Consider the following 17,639-nt stretch of genomic DNA (forward strand, 5'->3'; position numbering starts at 1 on the left):
TCTGACCTGAGATATCTGACCACAACTTCCACAGAGGTCCAGAGGAGACAGAAAAACACTCCCTACACTTAAAAATCCTTTCTTAAGAACAGAAGAAAATGACCAAGGCCCAGGTGAGTTTCGTTTACCTATTTTATCTTGTTTTGCAATGGATTTGTGGAAGCTTTTAAAAGACAGTTTGACTGAATGAGACAGGATTTTTAGATAAAAAGCATAATCCGGCAGAAAAGAAGTTTAGGTTATAATCTTAAAATTTGGGCAAATTAGGAAGCAAAAATATGAAGGCCACAGGGTTCATACAAAGTTCTTAACATCGAAACGTAAATGAGGGACTGTGTAAGACCCTGTGACTTTCTTTAGCTGTGAAATTGTGTTCACTTTTTCTTGGCAGTCATAGCCACAAGAAAAACATGGGAAGTTACATGATTTGCAGTGTCTATAAAGAGAAGGCAAACCTTCAGGGGAAGTAAGATTTCATTGTTCCTGTGTTTTAAAAATTCCTTGGAGCAAGCAAAGGGAAGGGAGTAAGCCGAAGGGGTAAAACTCAGTTGGAGAAAATTATTCTAGAACACTTTGGCTTAACAGTAGAGCCTTCTGGCCGACTTTACCCAGGAAGAAAGGCTGGGTTAACCAATAGAATGAATGAGCTGCTTGACCTACTCATGGCCCTCTATGAACAAGAATTTTCTCAACCAAATTTTGGTTATTGATTTGGCTGAATGTTCCAGTTTCAAATAAAAGCTTGGAGTACAGATATTGACAGTGCTAACTTTGTCCCTTCCTAACTCCAGATTCAAAAAATGAATTCACAGCAAATTATTCTTGCTTTGATATTTGTATTTTTTAATGATTAAAATGATACATTTGCATGCAAGAGATTTAAGCAAACAGATGTATTGGTATAATACGAGAATATCCTTTGTTTTTTCGTAACCAGGTACCAACCTAAAAGTAACAAATTTTAATGGTTTGGGGCTCCATCCGGTTCCTTTTTGTTAATTTACATGTGGTACAACATATCTGTATTAATACGTATACTAAATATAGGTAGACTTCTATGTGCATACATGTTATATACATACAATTGTCTGTATTATCAAGGATTTTTACATGTCTTGGATCAAAGTATACTACTTGGGGGCTTGACATTTTTCCTTTAAGAGAATGCCTTGGAGTTAGTATGGATACATCACCTCATTGATTTTAATGTTTGCATGGTATTTCACAGCATGGAGGTGCTGTGATTTTACCGTCTTTTGATGAGAATTTAGATTGTCAGTGGTTTCTCAATATTATAAACAATGAAATAATGAACAGTCTTATACACAGTGTTTTGTGGTGGTTGTTGTTAGTTGCTGCCAAGCTAATTCCGATTCATGGTGACCCCGTGTGTTATGGAGTAGAACTGCTTCATAGGGTTTTCTTGGCTTTAATCTTAACGGAAGCAGATTGCCAGGCCTTTTCTTTTGTGGCACTGCTGAGTGGGTTTGAACCGTCAACTTTTAGGTTATTAGTCTAACGCAAACCCTTTGCGCTACGTGGGATTGTGTACATTGTTTTACACGTGTGCAGATACTGCTTTAGTGATTGTTTTAGGCGTGGAAGAACTGACTAATGGAAATCCATGATCTTATGGTAGGTGAGGAAACCCTGGTTGTGTAGTGGTTAAGAGCTACAGCTGCTAACCAAACGGTTGGCATTCGAATCCACTGGGCACTCCCTGGAAATGCGATGGGGCAGTTCTACTCTGACCTGTAGGGTCACAATGCATTGGAATTGACTCAACAGCAATGGGTTTGGTTTTTGGATGGTAGGTGAAATATTGCAGTGTGCACAATTTATCTTGGGACAAATGATCAGAACATGTTCCTGTCCATCTTTTCCACATCATGTACTGATATCCACCTTAGATTGCATTTGGATGTGTTATTCTAGGGATCATTCTCATTTGAGGATGTGGCTGTGGGCTTCACCTGGGAGGAGTGGCAGTTACTGGACCCGTCTCAGAAGGACTTGTACAAGGATGTGATGTTGGAGAACTACAACAACCTGGTATCAGTAGGTAAGGAGAGCATCATGGGGTGTGGTGTGATTTCTTTTATATGGCCTTTCTAGCCATATAAAGTCTTAAGGAGCCCTGGTTGCACAGTGGTTAAAGCAATTGACTGCTGACTAAAAGGTTGGCAATTTGAAACCATCAGTGCCTCCACGGGAGAAAGATGTGGCAGTCTGCTTCCATAGAGATTTACAGCCTTGAAAACCCTATAGGGTCACTATGAATTAGAATCAACTCAATGGCAGTGGGTTTGGTATTTTTTTTAGCCATGGTCTTGTAACTTACACCAAATGATTGACTGGGACTATGCACCTTTACATGTACCTATGTACCTTTATTTTTGTACCTTTATTTGTGGCCCACCAAGGGAATCGGACAGCTTGCTAATAATGCAAATAAGATGTATGGCACCCTTGTGGGGATAAGACCATGCAAATAAGGTGTATGGAACCCTATTGAGGGGACTGGTCAGTTTTGCCATCCTGCTGGGCTTAAAATAAGCCATACCAGAGGTGGAAAGGGGGGAGCTCACTACCACTAAGAAGCAGAGATGGAAGCGGAGTGTGTCCTTTGGACCCAGGGTCCCGGAGCTGAGAACCTCTTAGACCCAGGAGATGGCGATAGAGAGCTGTAACACCGAAGATGGTGTAAAATGGGAAGCCGCAGCAGCAGAACCAGGAGACTGGTGCAAGATGGCGCAATGGGCTTCCCATCCCATGAGTAACACAGTGTACTGCAGTGAACTGCTTAATATGGCCCTTCTAGCTATAATCTTTATGACTCCCACACAATGATTGGGTGGGATGATGCAAGAAAAGGTGCTTGTGGCCCACCAAGGAGAATTGGACAGCTTGCAACTATTGCAAATAAGGTGTATGGAACCTGTGATGGTTAAGGTTATATCAACTTGACTGTGCCATGATTTCCAGTGGTTTGGCAGTTATGTAATGATATAGTCATCCTCCGTATTGTGGTCTGATGTTGTTATAACTGATTTTGTGATGTGTTGTAAATCCTAGCTTCTATGCCTGTGGTTATGTTCCCATTTGGGAGTGAGTTGTCTGTTATGTTAATGAGGCAGGATTAAGGTAGGATGTAGTTTGAGTCATCTTCTTACTAGAAGGTATGACTCAAGTCCCCAATTACCACCCTTATCACCTTATGCAAGTCATACCCTTTTACTGCCTAGCACTGCCTTGCTTGAGTAATGGGTGTTTCCTTGAGGGTATGGTCTGTATCCAATATATATGAATTCTCTGGAAAAGTTCTCTCTCTTGCTCTAGATCCTTCATCCAGGTTGGCTTTACCTCACCTCTGGTTCTTAGAACTTGAGCCAGCAGCCTGCCCCCTGACCAATTCGCCAGCTTCCACAGCCTTGTGAGTGAGCAGCTTGTCATCTGACCTGCTGATTTGAGTTTGTTGGCCCCTGCAGTCATGTGAGTCAGGTGAAGCCTACACCTGACCGATGGATTTGGGACTTGTCAGCCTCCTCAACCTTGTGGACCATTTCCTTGACATTCGTGAGTTCTGTGAGCTCTGTGAGATGTTGCAGTGAATTACAGAATCCAAATATGAAAGGAAGAATACTGAGGGGAGGAGAAGTAGTTGATGTTAAAGATGATGGAGTGGTACAGTAGTTTGGAAAAGTTGGACATTTGGGATGTCTTTAACCTCCCCCTCATAGGAACCAGCTTTGTACCGATCCTTCTAAAAGAAATTATTCATTCAGGCAGTTACAGTAGGTGTGCTGACCCACAGAGAGGGAGATCCAAGGTTTGGTGGCAGAGTGGGGTGCCCCCATCACTTAAATTGGCAGAGCCAAAGAGCTTTTTAACTTGCCCAAGCAGGGCAAAGCCTGGGCCGAGCAGAGGGGCTGAGAGGCTGAGGACCAGAGAGAAACCTGCCTGTGGGCATGGCTGTTAAGAGGCTGTCCTGATTGAAGAACTGTGTCCTGAGCCATTCCTGATTCTGAATTTTAACCTGTTATTCCCTAATAAACCCTATAACTGTGAGTATGGTTTGTGTGTGGCTATTGCAACAAATTATTGAACCCAGCAGAGGGGTAGAGAGTGCTGTGGGAGGGACGACTGGTGTCGGAATTGGTAAAAAGACAGGAGACAGGAAGTATCTCTGATGTTCACCTCATACGAGTCAGCTTTGGGGTGATGCTGTTGGTGATTCTCTCTTCCTCTTGTGAAATTAGTGGAGGTCAGACGCCCCCACCACACCATTTTTACATGGGATCACTCACTGTGAGCTCCATTGATTGTATTTTTTCTTATTTGGTGAAATGTTTAGGGCCCCATGAATACGTAGTTATTTAGTGTTTGGAGTAAAGAATTGTAGGTCATAGATTTACTCTTTTTGGCTCTAGAGTGTATGCTTTCCCCTCCTGAGTAAATGGCTTTTACTTAGCAAAATACAAATACCGTGGTCCTGGAAATATAACGTTGTCCAATTATCCTAGCTTCCCTATGCATAGATATTTGGTGCCAAGTGTTCAATCATTTCCCTTTTACAGGATACCAAGGTACCAAACCAGATTCAGTCTTCAAGTTGGAGCAAGGAGAAACACCATGGATAGTGGAGGGAGCAATCTACAGTTGGACCAGTCCAGGTGAGTAAGTGACAACCAATACAATGGGCAGAAACGATACTAGAATCCCAGGTGGTCTGTGAAGGGTTGACGCTTTTGAAATGTTTTATATAGAACTCTTCTTGCACCAGCTGGTGACCCAGAAAGCTAATCAACTCCTTTAATATCTCTGTCCTTTGTTAGGGCTGTTTGCTTGTTTTTAAAGGCCTATGTCTCCCCTTTTTTCTCTCTTCTGAATCTGGTCACAGCCTGTGTCACATAGGACCTTGATTTCTTGCCTGGTTCCATTCTTTCCAGCATCCTCATGTCTTCTTTTCTTCAGTGGTAGTCTCACTTCCTGTTGTCCAGCTTCCTGGCTGTGGTATTCTCCCTCTGTGCTCCTACAGATAACCTTGCACTCAGCACTGCTGGCTACTTGTTCGTATCTCTGTCCCTTTTTGAAAGGGTCAATTTTTCCTTCCTGACAGTCCACCTCTGCTTAGTTCATTAAAAAAAAAACACACACACATCTTGTCTCTTGGGACAACTTTGTCTACTTTTTCTCCCCCTCCTTCCTTGACTGTAGATTCAGTTTTGTTATCTACTGCTTGATTCTCATATTAAGAGTTCAGTTCATTCACAGGTCTAAGCTGTCTGTTCTCTGAGGGAGACTCCCAAATTGACGCTTCCTTTCTAATGTGTAACCCGTACTCCATCCCCTGTATTTTGCCAGCCACCAGTGCAGCTGCCATATGATTTCCTACAACCTATATGAGAAGAAGGAGTCCTGGTGACACAGTGGTTAAGAGCTCGGCTGCCAGCCAAAAGGTTGGCAGTTTGAATCCACCAGCAGCTCCTTGGAAACCCTGTGGAGCAGTTCTACTCTGTCCTATAGGGTCACTATGAGTCGGAATCTACTTGATGGCAATTGGTTTCATTATAGCAAAAAGGATACAAAAGAGACACGTGGAATGAGGTCTATGGAGTTTCCGTGTTCCTGGGGCATCCATGTTCATCATTAAGCTGGAAGCTCACCAGAACTTCTTTGTCTCTAGTTTTTATTGGGGTTTCACTGAGTATACATTATTGATCTGAATCTTTCCCTCCTGGGAGGCCAGGTTGATATCATGTGATGTGTCTTTCTGGTGTGGCCAGTCCCCATCATTGGTCATCTTCTCACCATAAACTCTCAAGTGAGGTCTGGAGCCCTCCATTAATAATAGACATTCAAATCACTTGGAAAATTCCAAGAGTTTACATGTTACCTCCCAGGACCTGGGGGCAGATATCAAAGTTGTTGGGTATAGTAACTGTTCATTCCACAATATCAAAGATTTCAACTCTGTGTACCCAGTAGGATCTCATAAGATAAAGGACACAGTCCTTCAGACTGCAAAGTCAGCCTGAGACCTTAGACGCCTGCAGCAAGCCTGGTAGTCCCCATGGCATATCACTTCTGACTAGCTGGCTGCAAATTTGAGGTTTTCCTGCTATCCCTTCAATATGCCAGCCATAAGCTTGAGGGTCTCCAGGGACCCGTCTCTTCTGACCTCCTGGCTCCTACTATTGCCTTGGGTTCAATAATTTGCTAGAACAACTTGCAGAACTCAAGGAAAGCACTATGCTTATAATTACAGTTTTATTGTAGCAAAAATGATACAAATGAAGAGATCCATAGGGCATGTTTTGAGAGGGTTTCCGATGGGAAGCTTCCACGTCCCAAAAGAAATGTGCTACCTTCCCATGTGCATTGGCGCCTGTCACCAACCAGGAAGCCCCTGTAGCCTCACTGTTGAGAGCATTTATTGTCATTGTTGTTGTTATTATGTTACATGTATCTATGCAATTCAGTGTTGCAATTTTTCCATCTAGGTACTTTCTTTTTACCTCTGTGAAGTCATTTTAGAGTACCTCGGTATGCACTTGGAACTCCTTCTTTCCTGAAATCTTATTCTATTTTGTGTCCATATCACACTAACTCAGTCATGATCTTATGATGTTATATTGTATTGTTTTGTGGGTTGGTATGAGGTTTCTTTTTTCATGTAGAAAGATCTGTATCGTTCTTTCTTGTTGAAGTGTAGAGGACATAGTAAATAATTCACGAAGGACATCACTTGCATCCATTCTTGAATGTAGGTTTGGTTTGGTTTTGTTATGTCTCATTTTTGTTTTGTTTTTCAATCAGGGGTGTGTGTTTTATTAAATGACACTAGCACCTACATAGATTCTGAAGCCACATACCTCGGAGCTAACCTAATTCTTCCATTTTACTACCTCCAACGTTTGTTTTAATAGTGAGTCTTATTTTTCACCTTCTCCCTACTTGCCTTTTTCTCCTATGGAGTATATTCTGTTTCTCCATAGTAGTCAGTCACGTGCAAGTTACTGTTATCTCTTGCATGAACTCTACCATCACCTCCTGTCTATTGTCTTCTACAATTTCATCTCCCCAATTCATTCTCCATAAAACAGTCATGTGACCTTTGGAATTATCAATTCAGAACATATTGTTTTTATGCCAAAAATGTGCAGTGGCTTATTGCCATTATTTGTAGCATACATTTAATTTCTACCAATGTTTTCCTACAAGCTATGTAAGTTCTCAATAGTGCCTAACTTTCCAGTCTTATCTATTCCTACTTTAACAGGATATTCCAGTTACACCATCCTGTCTTAGGTTTCATGAACATGCCCACATTTTTTCGCCCTTTGGGTTTTTCTATTATGTTCTCTCTTCTTTAATTGTTCTTCATGTAGTTCTTTACATGTCAGTGCTCATTCTTTTTTTTTTTAATTGTGCTTTAGGTGAAAGTTCACAACTCAATTTCTCATACAAAAATTTATACACATATTGTTGTGTGACATTAGTTGCAGTCCCTATAATATGACAGTACACACCCCCTTTGCACCCTGAGTTTCTTGTGTCCATTCACCCAGTTCCTGTCCCTTCCTGCGTTCTCATCTAGCCTCTGGACAGGAGCCGCCCATTTGGTCTCACGTATCTGTTTGAACTAAGAAGCACACTCTTCACGAGTATATTTTATGTTTTGTATTGCAGTCCAGTCTAATCTTTGTCTGAAGAGTGGGCTTTGGGAATGGTTTTAGTTCTGGGTTAACAGAGTGTCTGGGGTCCATGCTCATTCTTACCCTATAGTATCATCTCAACTTTCCATCTCTCATGGATGATTATATAAAATTGACCTGTGAGTTGAAATCAACTCAATGGCAACTAACAATAACAACAAAAAACCACTCTTTCTCACCTTCTTACCATTTTTCACATTATGTGCTTTTTTTATTTCTTTGATTACCTGTTGATTTTTTTGTTTAACTCAATTAGAATGACAGCTCCACAAAGACAGAAAATATATTAGTTCCTTTAACATCTTACATACCAACTTGTTCAATAAATATTTGTTGGATGAACAGATCTGTCCTCTACGATCCTGGATCTGATTTACCTCTGTCTTCTTTTGTTCTATTCCAATAACAATTGTTTTCTATTTCTACTTCTGTCTCCATTTTGTAGGGTCCTGTTTGGAAAGCAGTCCATGTTATATTTCTTCATTGTAGACTACCCATCATTGTTTCTATAGTGGCTGGTTTTCCTTTTCCTGTTTTTTTTTTTTGTCCTAAAGAGGGTACGTTTACACAGGGAACATTTGTTATGATTGGTATTGTATAAGACCCACCCAGAACTGTAACTTTTTTTTCTTTTTTTTACCTTAAAATAATCATGGATGTTTTCATTGTTCTTTTTCCTAGAAGAAATATGGCTGAGTGACCATATGCAGCAGCACCCAGAAAACCAAAATGAGCTTAAAAGTTTGGAAAGATGTCTGCAAAGTTTTACACTTGGAGATAACTGTGTTTTAAGGAAAAATCTTGCTTCTTTAACACAAAGACACAATACATTTAACTCACATTGTAGAAGTTTGCAGTCTCATTTAGATTTTGTTATCCAGAACAGAAGAGATGCAGGAAAGAATTCTGATGAGTTTAGTGGCTATGGGAAATCATCTGTCCACATGAAGCATGACAAAACTTTTCCTGGAATTAAATATCGTGGATGTATTAAACCCAAACTTAAATCACAGCTCAATGACCATCCAAAAACTTATACGGAAGAGCAACCACATAAATGCAGCGAGTGTGGGAAAGTCTTTTCCAAAAGGCCACTGCTCTTGTACCATCAGAGAATTCATACAGGGGAGAAACCTTATGTATGCAGTGAATGTGGAAAAGCTTTTACTTGGGAGAGCCGGCTCAAAAGACATCAGCGATCTCATATTGGAGAGAAACTCTATGGATGCAATGAGTGTGGAAAATCATTTTCTCAGAAGGCATACCTCATTGTACATCAGAGACTTCACACAGGAGAGAAGCCTCATGAGTGCGGTGAATGTAGAAGAACCTTTGCTTTTAAGTCAGCCCTGACCAAACATCAAAGAATTCACACAGGAGAGAGACCTTATGAATGTAGTGAGTGTGAAAAAGCCTACAGATGCAAGTCTGAGCTCATTCAACATCGGCGAACTCATAACAGAGAGAGACCGTATGAATGCAGTGAATGTAAAAGAACCTTCCTGTTTGAGGCAGCCCTGACCAATCATCAAAGAATTCATACAGGAGAGAGACCATACGAATGCAGTGAGTGTGAAAAAGCCTTCAGAAGCAAGTATAAACTCATGCAACATAAGCAAACTCATACCAGAGGGAGACCGTATGGATGCAGTGAATGTGGCAAATCTTTTACCCACATGTCATTCCTCATTAAACACAAGAAAACTCATACAAAAGAGAAAGTGATAAATTCACTGAAGGTGGGAAACCCTTCCTCAGGGAGTCACAGCACTTTCTACAAGAGTGAACTCATACAGAAATTAAACCCCATGAATACCATGCCCATGGAAATGCCTTATTCAGAAACTTGGCTGTAAATCTCAGTGAGTTTGTAGGGTGTAGAAATATTGTGATTATGGAATATCCTTTTGAAGAAGTCAGGCTTCAGTAAATAATCAGGAATTTTCACAGGGAGTAACCCTTGCAAATGTGAATATGACAACACCTTCTATAATAAATATATCTTAAATGTTACAGATCTTGGTCAGTGGGAAAAAAACAAGCTCAAATAACAGAAATATGGACAATGTCTTTGTATAAGATATGTAAGGATCCCCTGCACATTTTTTGTCAGCTAATTTAGGATAGGAACACTATGGATCCAGTAGCTATGGTGAATCCTTCTTTGGGAAGGTAGAGTTATTAAATGTGTGATCTCATATTGGGTAGAAGCGTAGCTATTATAGGGAAGCATTTGACTGGAGATGACGTCTCAAGTGCTGTCATATAATTCTCACAGGTCCAAAACCTTAGGAAAGAATGTGATGTTTTCAGTGATAAATTTTTACCTTATTACGTGTCAGAGAGATAGAAAACTCTTCATACATGAAATGTGGGAAACGTTTTGGGTAAAATGTGGAAGAATTCATAGAAAAGAGAAATCCCTTGTATAAGCAAGAGGCAAGGTGGGTTAACCCCACCTTTATTGCTAGCTGCATGGTATGGATTAGCATGAATCCAATTCTTACGTGGAATTGGCCCCGGGCTTTGTTTTCCCACATCTCCATTCCTTGTCACCAGCCACTCCAAATGGCACACTAACCACAGACTTGGATGAGACCTTACGAGTAAAAGAACTTAGTCCTTTAGATGCAATTCTCTGTGCTGGCTCTCCTTGGCCCCTGTGGGTTTGTTAATTCCTTGGAATGACTAAACTTAGTGTTACCCACATATCATAACCAGAAGGATAAAAACAGAAGCATCAGTTGTGGTTTGGTAGAAGTGTAGGCAGGAGGCCTTTATTGTCCCCAGAGAAACTCATGGATGTTCTCACCAATCAGGAAGACCAACTGATACCATGTTCAGGTCCCTTTTATAATATTGCATATGCATAATTGGGGCCTCAATGCATAGACGTGATTGACTGAATCAAGGATATGAATGATTAATTGTATCATGCCCTCTACCCTTCCTGAGGTTTTTTGCCAGGTGTGGTGTTAGGGGCTTCCACCTCATTTGTACACATTTAGGTATTGCCTGGATGTTTTAGAAAACAAAAAGATTGCTTGATTGCTTGAAAAATTCCAAGGGCTATTTTCAGGAATCAGAGACAAAGGCCAAATCAAGTTCTTTGTCCCACACCCCAGAAAGCAATATATGATGGAAATTCTATCACCAATCTGCAGGGCAGTGAGTATCTCTTGATATGGTCTTTCTGCCCATGGTCTTGTAACTTCTACAAAATGATTGGGTGTGGCCGTGGTAATGTGTGTAAAACTCTTGCTGGGATTGGCGGGACTAGGCAAATAATGTATCTGTGCTTATCAAGGGGATTGGTCAGTTTTGCCGTCCCGCTAGGTTTAAAAAGAGTCAATCCTACAGGTTGAGGGGGGACCTTACTGCCATCAGGAAGAAGAGCTGGGAGCAGAGCACATTCTTTGGACGCAGGGTCCCTGTGCTAAGAACCTCCTAGGCCCAGCAGATGGAGAGCTGTAACACCGGAGAGCTATAACACTGGAGAGCTGTAACACGGGCCACTGCAGCAGTATGAGATGGCAGCAGTGTGAGAGCAGTGGCATGGTACTGCTGTGGTGGCTTTCTGGCCCACAGCACAAAGTGGCTGCAGTAGGCTTGCTGACCCATGGTGCGAGAAAGCTAAGCATGTTTGGACAGGAGACTTGTTATCCGATTGTGGTGACTCCAGGCACATGTTGATGGAGCTAAAGAGCTGTAACACTTGCCTAAGCAGGGCAGAGGCCAGGCTTGAGCAGGGCCCGGTGGCAGAAGCCTGCCTATAGGCACAGACGAAAAGTCCTGATCAAAGAAATGTACCCTGAGTTGTGCCTCTTACTTCCAAGTTGATCCCGATCCTGAATTGTAACCTGTTACTTCTATAACATACCCCATAATTGTGAATGTGGTTTGTAAGTTCTCTGTGGCCATTACCACAAATTGAACCCAGCAGAGAAGTAGAGAGTGCTTGGGGAGGGACAGCTGTTGTTAGAATTGGTGAAAAGGTTAGAGAGAGGAGGTATGTCTGACCTCCACCTCATAGGCATCTGCCTTGGCCTACTGCTGATGGTGATTATTAGAGGACTTTAGTGGCTACCACTTTACACAATATAGCTAATATGTCACATTTTTATATGTTTAGAATATGTGAAAGGCTTCTCTATTAAATGCAATCTTTGTGGATCCCAGGAATGTTGTTATGTAATAAAAAACTGAATATAATGAGTATGGAAATACAACTGTATTAGTTTCTTATTGCTGGTATAACAACTTGCCACAAATTTGGTTGCTTTAAACAACATGAATTTATTATCTTACAGTTGTGGATCTTAGAAGTCTAAAATGGTCTAAGTAAAGTCAAGGTGTTGGTAGGGATGTGTTTCTTTGCAGTCTCTAAAGAGGAATGCTTGCCTTTACAGCTTCTAGAGTCTGCCCACATTCATTGGCTAATGGTTCCCTTTCATCTTGAAAGTCAGCAATGGCTGGTCAAGCCTTTCATCACTGTGACACTGATTCTTCTGCTTCCCTCTTCCTCATTAAGGACTATTAGGATTACATTGGGCTCCACTGGGATAATCTAGGATAATCTCCCTATTTTAAGATCATTTTATTAACCATCTTCATCTGCTATTTAAAGTCTCCTTTGCTGTGTAATAGAACATACAGTGTCTGGGGTATAGGACATGGCCATTTTGGGGAGGCCACCATTTGGTCTACTGTAGTCAATCTTGTGGCCACCAGTGATGCATAGTCATTTCGCATGTAAAATATATTCACCGTATTCCAACATTCCCAGAAGTCTCAACTGCATTACCCCATCAACTCAGAGTTCAACATCTCATCTAAATCTTAACAGTTCAAAAGTCCTCAGATCTCTTTGAAATCATTTATATTAGGTAAGGTTGAACTTCTGGGTGTGGGTTCATCTTGAGGCATAATTCCTCTGCATATGTTAGCCTATGAAATTTAAGAAATATATAGTCACCAAATAGTTCATTCCACCTGCTACCTTAATTCCCCTAGGCTACATAATGTAAAATATTCACATGTTCTGGGGATTAAGATATGACCATTTTAGGGAGGTCATTCCGCCCAGGGAGCTCTGGTGACAGTGGTTAAAGCAGTCTACCGCTAACCAAAAGGTCAGTGGTTCAAACCCACCAGCTCTGAGGGGGAAAGATGTGGCAGTCTACTTCCATAAAGATTTACAGCCTTGGAAACATTATCAGGCAGTTCTACTCTGTCCTATAGGGATGCTATGAGTTGAAATCGACTTGATGGCTATGGGTTTGGTTTTATTTTTCTGCATATCACAATAACTTCGTTAAATTTCAGAGATTTCTCACTGCTTTCAAAACTTTTCTGTAGTTTTCAGAAGAAAATTTGTCATGAATTCCTTTGATATATCCTGTTTGGGGTTTTCATAACTACTCGGACTGTATGCTTATGTCTTTTGCCAAATTTAGGAAATTATCAGCCTTCATTTCTACAAGTACTTTTTTAGCGTCACCATCTTTCTCTTCTTCTGGACTCCAATGACGTGAATGTTACATGATTGTTTTAGACCTACAGGTCTGTGAGATTCTGTGTAAATTTTTCATTCTATTTTCTCTCTGTTGTTCAGATTGAGTAATTTTTATTGTTATAACTTTAAGATACTGGTTCTTTGCTCTTTACATTTTGTGACTGTGCTCATCCATTGAGTTTTTTTTTTTTTTTTTTGGTTATTGTATTTTTCAGTATTAAGATTTCCATTTGGATCATGTGTATGTTTGATTCCTTTGTTGAGACTTCCTGTTTTTCTTTTTCAGGTATGTTCATAAATGCTCTTTGAAGCATTTTTTCTTTTTATGGCTACCTTAAAATTCTTGTGAGATAATTTTAACATCTTTTGTATCTCTGTGTTGGCATCTGTTGATTGTCTTTTCTCATTAAATTTTTTTTATGTCTGTTTTTTTTTTTTTAAATTTTTATTAAGCTTCAAGTGAACATTTACCATTCCAATCAGTCTGTCACATGTAGGTTTACATACATCTTACTCCCTTCTCCCACTTGTTATGTCTGGTTTTGACAAGTTATGTCTTTTGTATCCTGGACATTTTGGATATTGTGTTACTAGAGTATGGATCTTATTTAAATCTTCTTAGGCAGTGCTGGTGAGGTAAGGAGGGCATAGTCTCAATACAGCCAGGTACAGGTGAAGTCTAGGTTTCCCCTTTGATTTTCTTCGACGTGGGAGTGGAAAGCTAGGCAGTTGTGAGATTTCAATCTTGGCACTTGGCCTCTTTTGATACCACCTTTGCTGTCATGGGGAAGGGTTCCTAGTTGCTGTTCCCACATGGCATCCAGTGACACAGGGTGGGGATGGGGAAGGAGACCACCTTACTGTGAATGATAGTAAAAGTTCCGATTTCCTGTTCAGCATCCTCTGACACCACCCCAGGAGGGAGAGGGAGAGCCATTTCATTATTTCTGGATGAGTGCAGAAGTCCAAGATCCTCACATGTCCTCTTCTGACACTGTTGGGGGACCATGTTATTGCTGGGTGGGATGAAAGTCCTGGTTGCCCTTTCAGTCTTCTCTGATACCATCTGAGCAGAGGTGGTGGGTTGAAGGCTTGAAGGGATCGAGGGCGAAAGCCAGTTCGGCCATTAAACTAAATATATACTTGCATTATGGTACTCTTGACCATTTATCCCAAAGAAATGAAAATTTTGTTTCTGTTGGTTGCTGCTGAGTCTATTCGGATTCATGGTGACCCCATGTGTACATAGTAGTACTGTCCCATAGGGTTTTTAAGGCTGTGACACCAAAAATTTGTGTTGTAAATTCTAAGCCCTATATCTGTGTATGCAATGCCATTAGGGTTTTCGTTATGTAATTGAGGCTGTATCAGTGTAGAGTGTGTCTTAAGTAAATCACTTTTGATATGTGAAAGGACAAATTAGAAACAGAATAAAGCAGACACAGGGGAGAAGACCTACACTATTTGAAAATGATGTAGGCAGACTGGCCTACACGCCCTGGAACAACAAGGATGGCCTTCTAAAGAAGTTGAGACAAGGATGTTTTCCAGAGCTGACAGAGACCTCCCCTCGAGCTGGTGCCCTGAAATCAGACTTCTAGCCTGCTAAAATGTGAAATAAATTTCTGTTCGTTAAAACCACTCACTTGTGATATTTCTTTTATAGCTGCACTGAAAAATTTAGATGTACTCAACAACTTGAAATGACTGAACTATACAGATGGACAATAGTTTATAGTGATTTGCAGAGATAAAAAGAGGGTTAAGGAGGAAGATGGATATTACTAAAGGGGTAGAAGGAGGGATCTTTGTGGCGATAGAATGGTTTTAGTTTACAGGGCTATGAATGTGATAAAATTTCATATAACTTTATACACATAAATGCACGAATGATTACATGTAAAACTGGTGACACCTTAGTTAAGTACTGTGGGTCATACCAATGTCAGTTTCCTGGCTTTGATATTGTACTATTGTTAGGCAAGGTGTTATCTTTGGGGAAAGCTGGGTGAAGGGAACGTGGGACCTCTACTATTTTTGCAACTTCCAGTGAATCGAGTCTATAATTATTTCAAAATAAAAAAATTTTTAAAGGTGAAAAAAAATCTGATTTCTGTTCTTTCATTACCTTCACTGAGTTAAATATTTTCTTGTTTCTGGGCATTGAGGTACCCTCATTCATATGTTGTGGTGGTTCATTTTGTGTGTCAACCTGGCTAGGTTATGGTGCCTAGTTTGGCCAAACTGTAGTTGCTTTTATGGTAAAGTTACATGTGATTAAATCAGTTGGCCTTAAGTAAAGCAGGTTACCCTCCATGATGTGGGTGGGCCTCATTCAATTAACTGAAGAGTTTAAGAGCAAAAATGGAGCTTCCCTAAGGTGTGTTCTGCCTCCAGATTGTAAGTAGGTATTTTTGTAGAATTATTCTTCACTCTTCCCATTGCCTGACGTATGATTTTTGAACACTAGCTTGCAGGAATCTCCAGTCTGTTGCATGACCTACAGTTTTTGGACTTGTCAGCGCCGCCCCCCTGCCCCACCATCATTTCATGAGCCAGTTCCTGCAACTCTCAGTCTCTCTCTCTAGATAGATAGATGTTGTTTGCTAGTGAGTCAATTCTGACTCATATCGGCCCTATATGACAGAAGAGAACTACCCCATAGAGTTTCCGAGGCTATAATTTTTACGGGAGCATATCACCAAGTCTTTTCTCCTGAGAAGCCACTGGGTGGGTTCAAACAGCCAACCTTTCGGTTAGCAGCCGAACACTTAACCACTGTCCCACCAGGGCTCCTGGATACATAGATACAGATGTATATAGACTATGTGTATAAACCAAAAACCAATCTCAGTGCCGTGGAGTCGATTTCGACTCAAAGCGACCCTATAAGACAGAGTAGAACTGCCCTGTAGAGTTTCCAAAGAGCACCTGGCGGATTTGAGCTGCCAACTCTCTGGTTAGCAGCCCTAGCACTTAACCACTATGCCACCAGGGTTTCCTGACTATATGTATACATATACATATAATATTACATATATATTTCATAGGTCCTGTGTCTCTAGAGAACCCTAAGACGTGTCTTTGCACACTGGTCTGTTTATCTCATTAATAAATATTTCTCATAAAGAATGTGGTTTCTTGTATTGCATTTTAGCACACATTGTCTTCTAGATTGTATTGCTTATACACCTGTCAGAAGTGTATGCAAATGAATCCTTTCCCACACACATGACAAACATGGGATTGTTAGTTTTAATCTGACAGTATTGACCAACGTGGTATTTTAATATTCTGCATTTCTTCGATTTCTACTAAATTGGACCATTTATTGGGTGGGCAGTCATAACATGAGTTGGATTTGGAGGAATGAGTAGGAGTTATCCCATGAAGGACCCTTTTTGACCTCTGTTGTCTCATTGTAGGTGGAAATCACAATATCTTGCTGTGAGGAAGAAATCCAGTCATCAACTTGAAATCTCCCCAAATACAATTTAAAGCTCCAAGCAGCAGGGCGTTTTTGGTCTGTGTTTATAGCTCTTGTAACTCAGTGCACAGAACAGCTCTTGACTCATAGTAGGCATTTTATAAACATTTGTTACATGAATGAACGAATGATCAATCCCATTAGCTGGAAGGCTGAAGAGTGTTTTCAAATGTCTTGGGTAAGTGGTGTAAATCCTGAGCTTTGCTCTTTAATTATGGGAGACGGTTTGGCTTGGGCTACTCACCAGTTCTGTGAATCAATCAGGCCTCAATATTAAACTGAAGCATTTCCCCTTCTGTGAGCTTTTGATTCCAACCATTTCCCACCTCTGTGGAGGAAAAGTTACTCCTGCCTTTGACTCTGCGCACGTGGACGGGAAGGCCAGGCCTCTGCGTTGGCTCTGCCCTTGTTGCAGTCCCCTATTCATCCCTTTCCCCCATCCTTGTGCTTCCCCACCCCCCAAACAAGAGCTGTTTCATCCGCTGTTTTGCCCATTCTGTGACTGACGGCTTCCCCAGAAATGTAGCTTCCTCCAAAAAGCCCCCTCCGGCCAGAAGGATTCCCAGGATGCCAGCTGGTTCCCTCCAAGAGTTGCTGGGGTTCTCTTTATACGGACCTGAACTTCCCCTAAGATGGCCCCGCTTTCTTGACTTCTCTCCGCTTTTGTTAGGCTAAACATCCTTGATTGTCCACGATAGTCTTGGCCCAACCTCCAGAGAGACTGTGTTAGGCTTCACTGTCTGAGAAGCTACACAGTTTGTTAGCGACCACAGCAGATTCTGTAAACTGAAGGCTCAGTGGTTGAGTTGGCCTTGAAATGGGGCAAAACATGTCGTTTTCAATTACTTCTCAAGGTCCTGTGCCTTCCGCCTAAGACGTGAGAAGCACAACGTAGCCCTCCGTACGGCAGTTGGTTGGA

The 17,639-nt window shown here is 41.1% G+C and overlaps 2 protein-coding genes across 2 annotated transcripts in view; both read left to right on the top strand.

Moving 5' to 3' along the window:
• The window catches only part of LOC126086068 (zinc finger protein 577-like), a 53,241-nt gene extending 51,217 nt beyond the window's left edge, over positions 1-2,024 (top strand). The window contains exon 6 of the mRNA XM_049902120.1: positions 1,936-2,024. The gene's annotated coding sequence lies outside the window, so the exon portion shown is untranslated. The remainder of the gene's footprint in view (positions 1-1,935) is intronic.
• Positions 24-13,404, top strand: LOC126086063 (zinc finger protein 577-like). Its single transcript, XM_049902113.1, is given in 6 exon segments — positions 24-113; positions 1,936-2,062; positions 4,578-4,673; positions 8,400-9,563; positions 9,566-9,625; positions 9,628-13,404. Coding segments are annotated over 6 exon segments (1,560 nt in total). The 5' UTR covers positions 24-98; the 3' UTR covers positions 9,726-13,404.
• Positions 13,405-17,639: the final 4,235 nt, after the last annotated feature.

The sequence above is a fragment of the Elephas maximus genome, chromosome 11 (genome assembly GCF_024166365.1).
Source record: "Elephas maximus indicus isolate mEleMax1 chromosome 11, mEleMax1 primary haplotype, whole genome shotgun sequence".
Lineage (NCBI taxonomy): Eukaryota > Metazoa > Chordata > Mammalia > Proboscidea > Elephantidae > Elephas > Elephas maximus.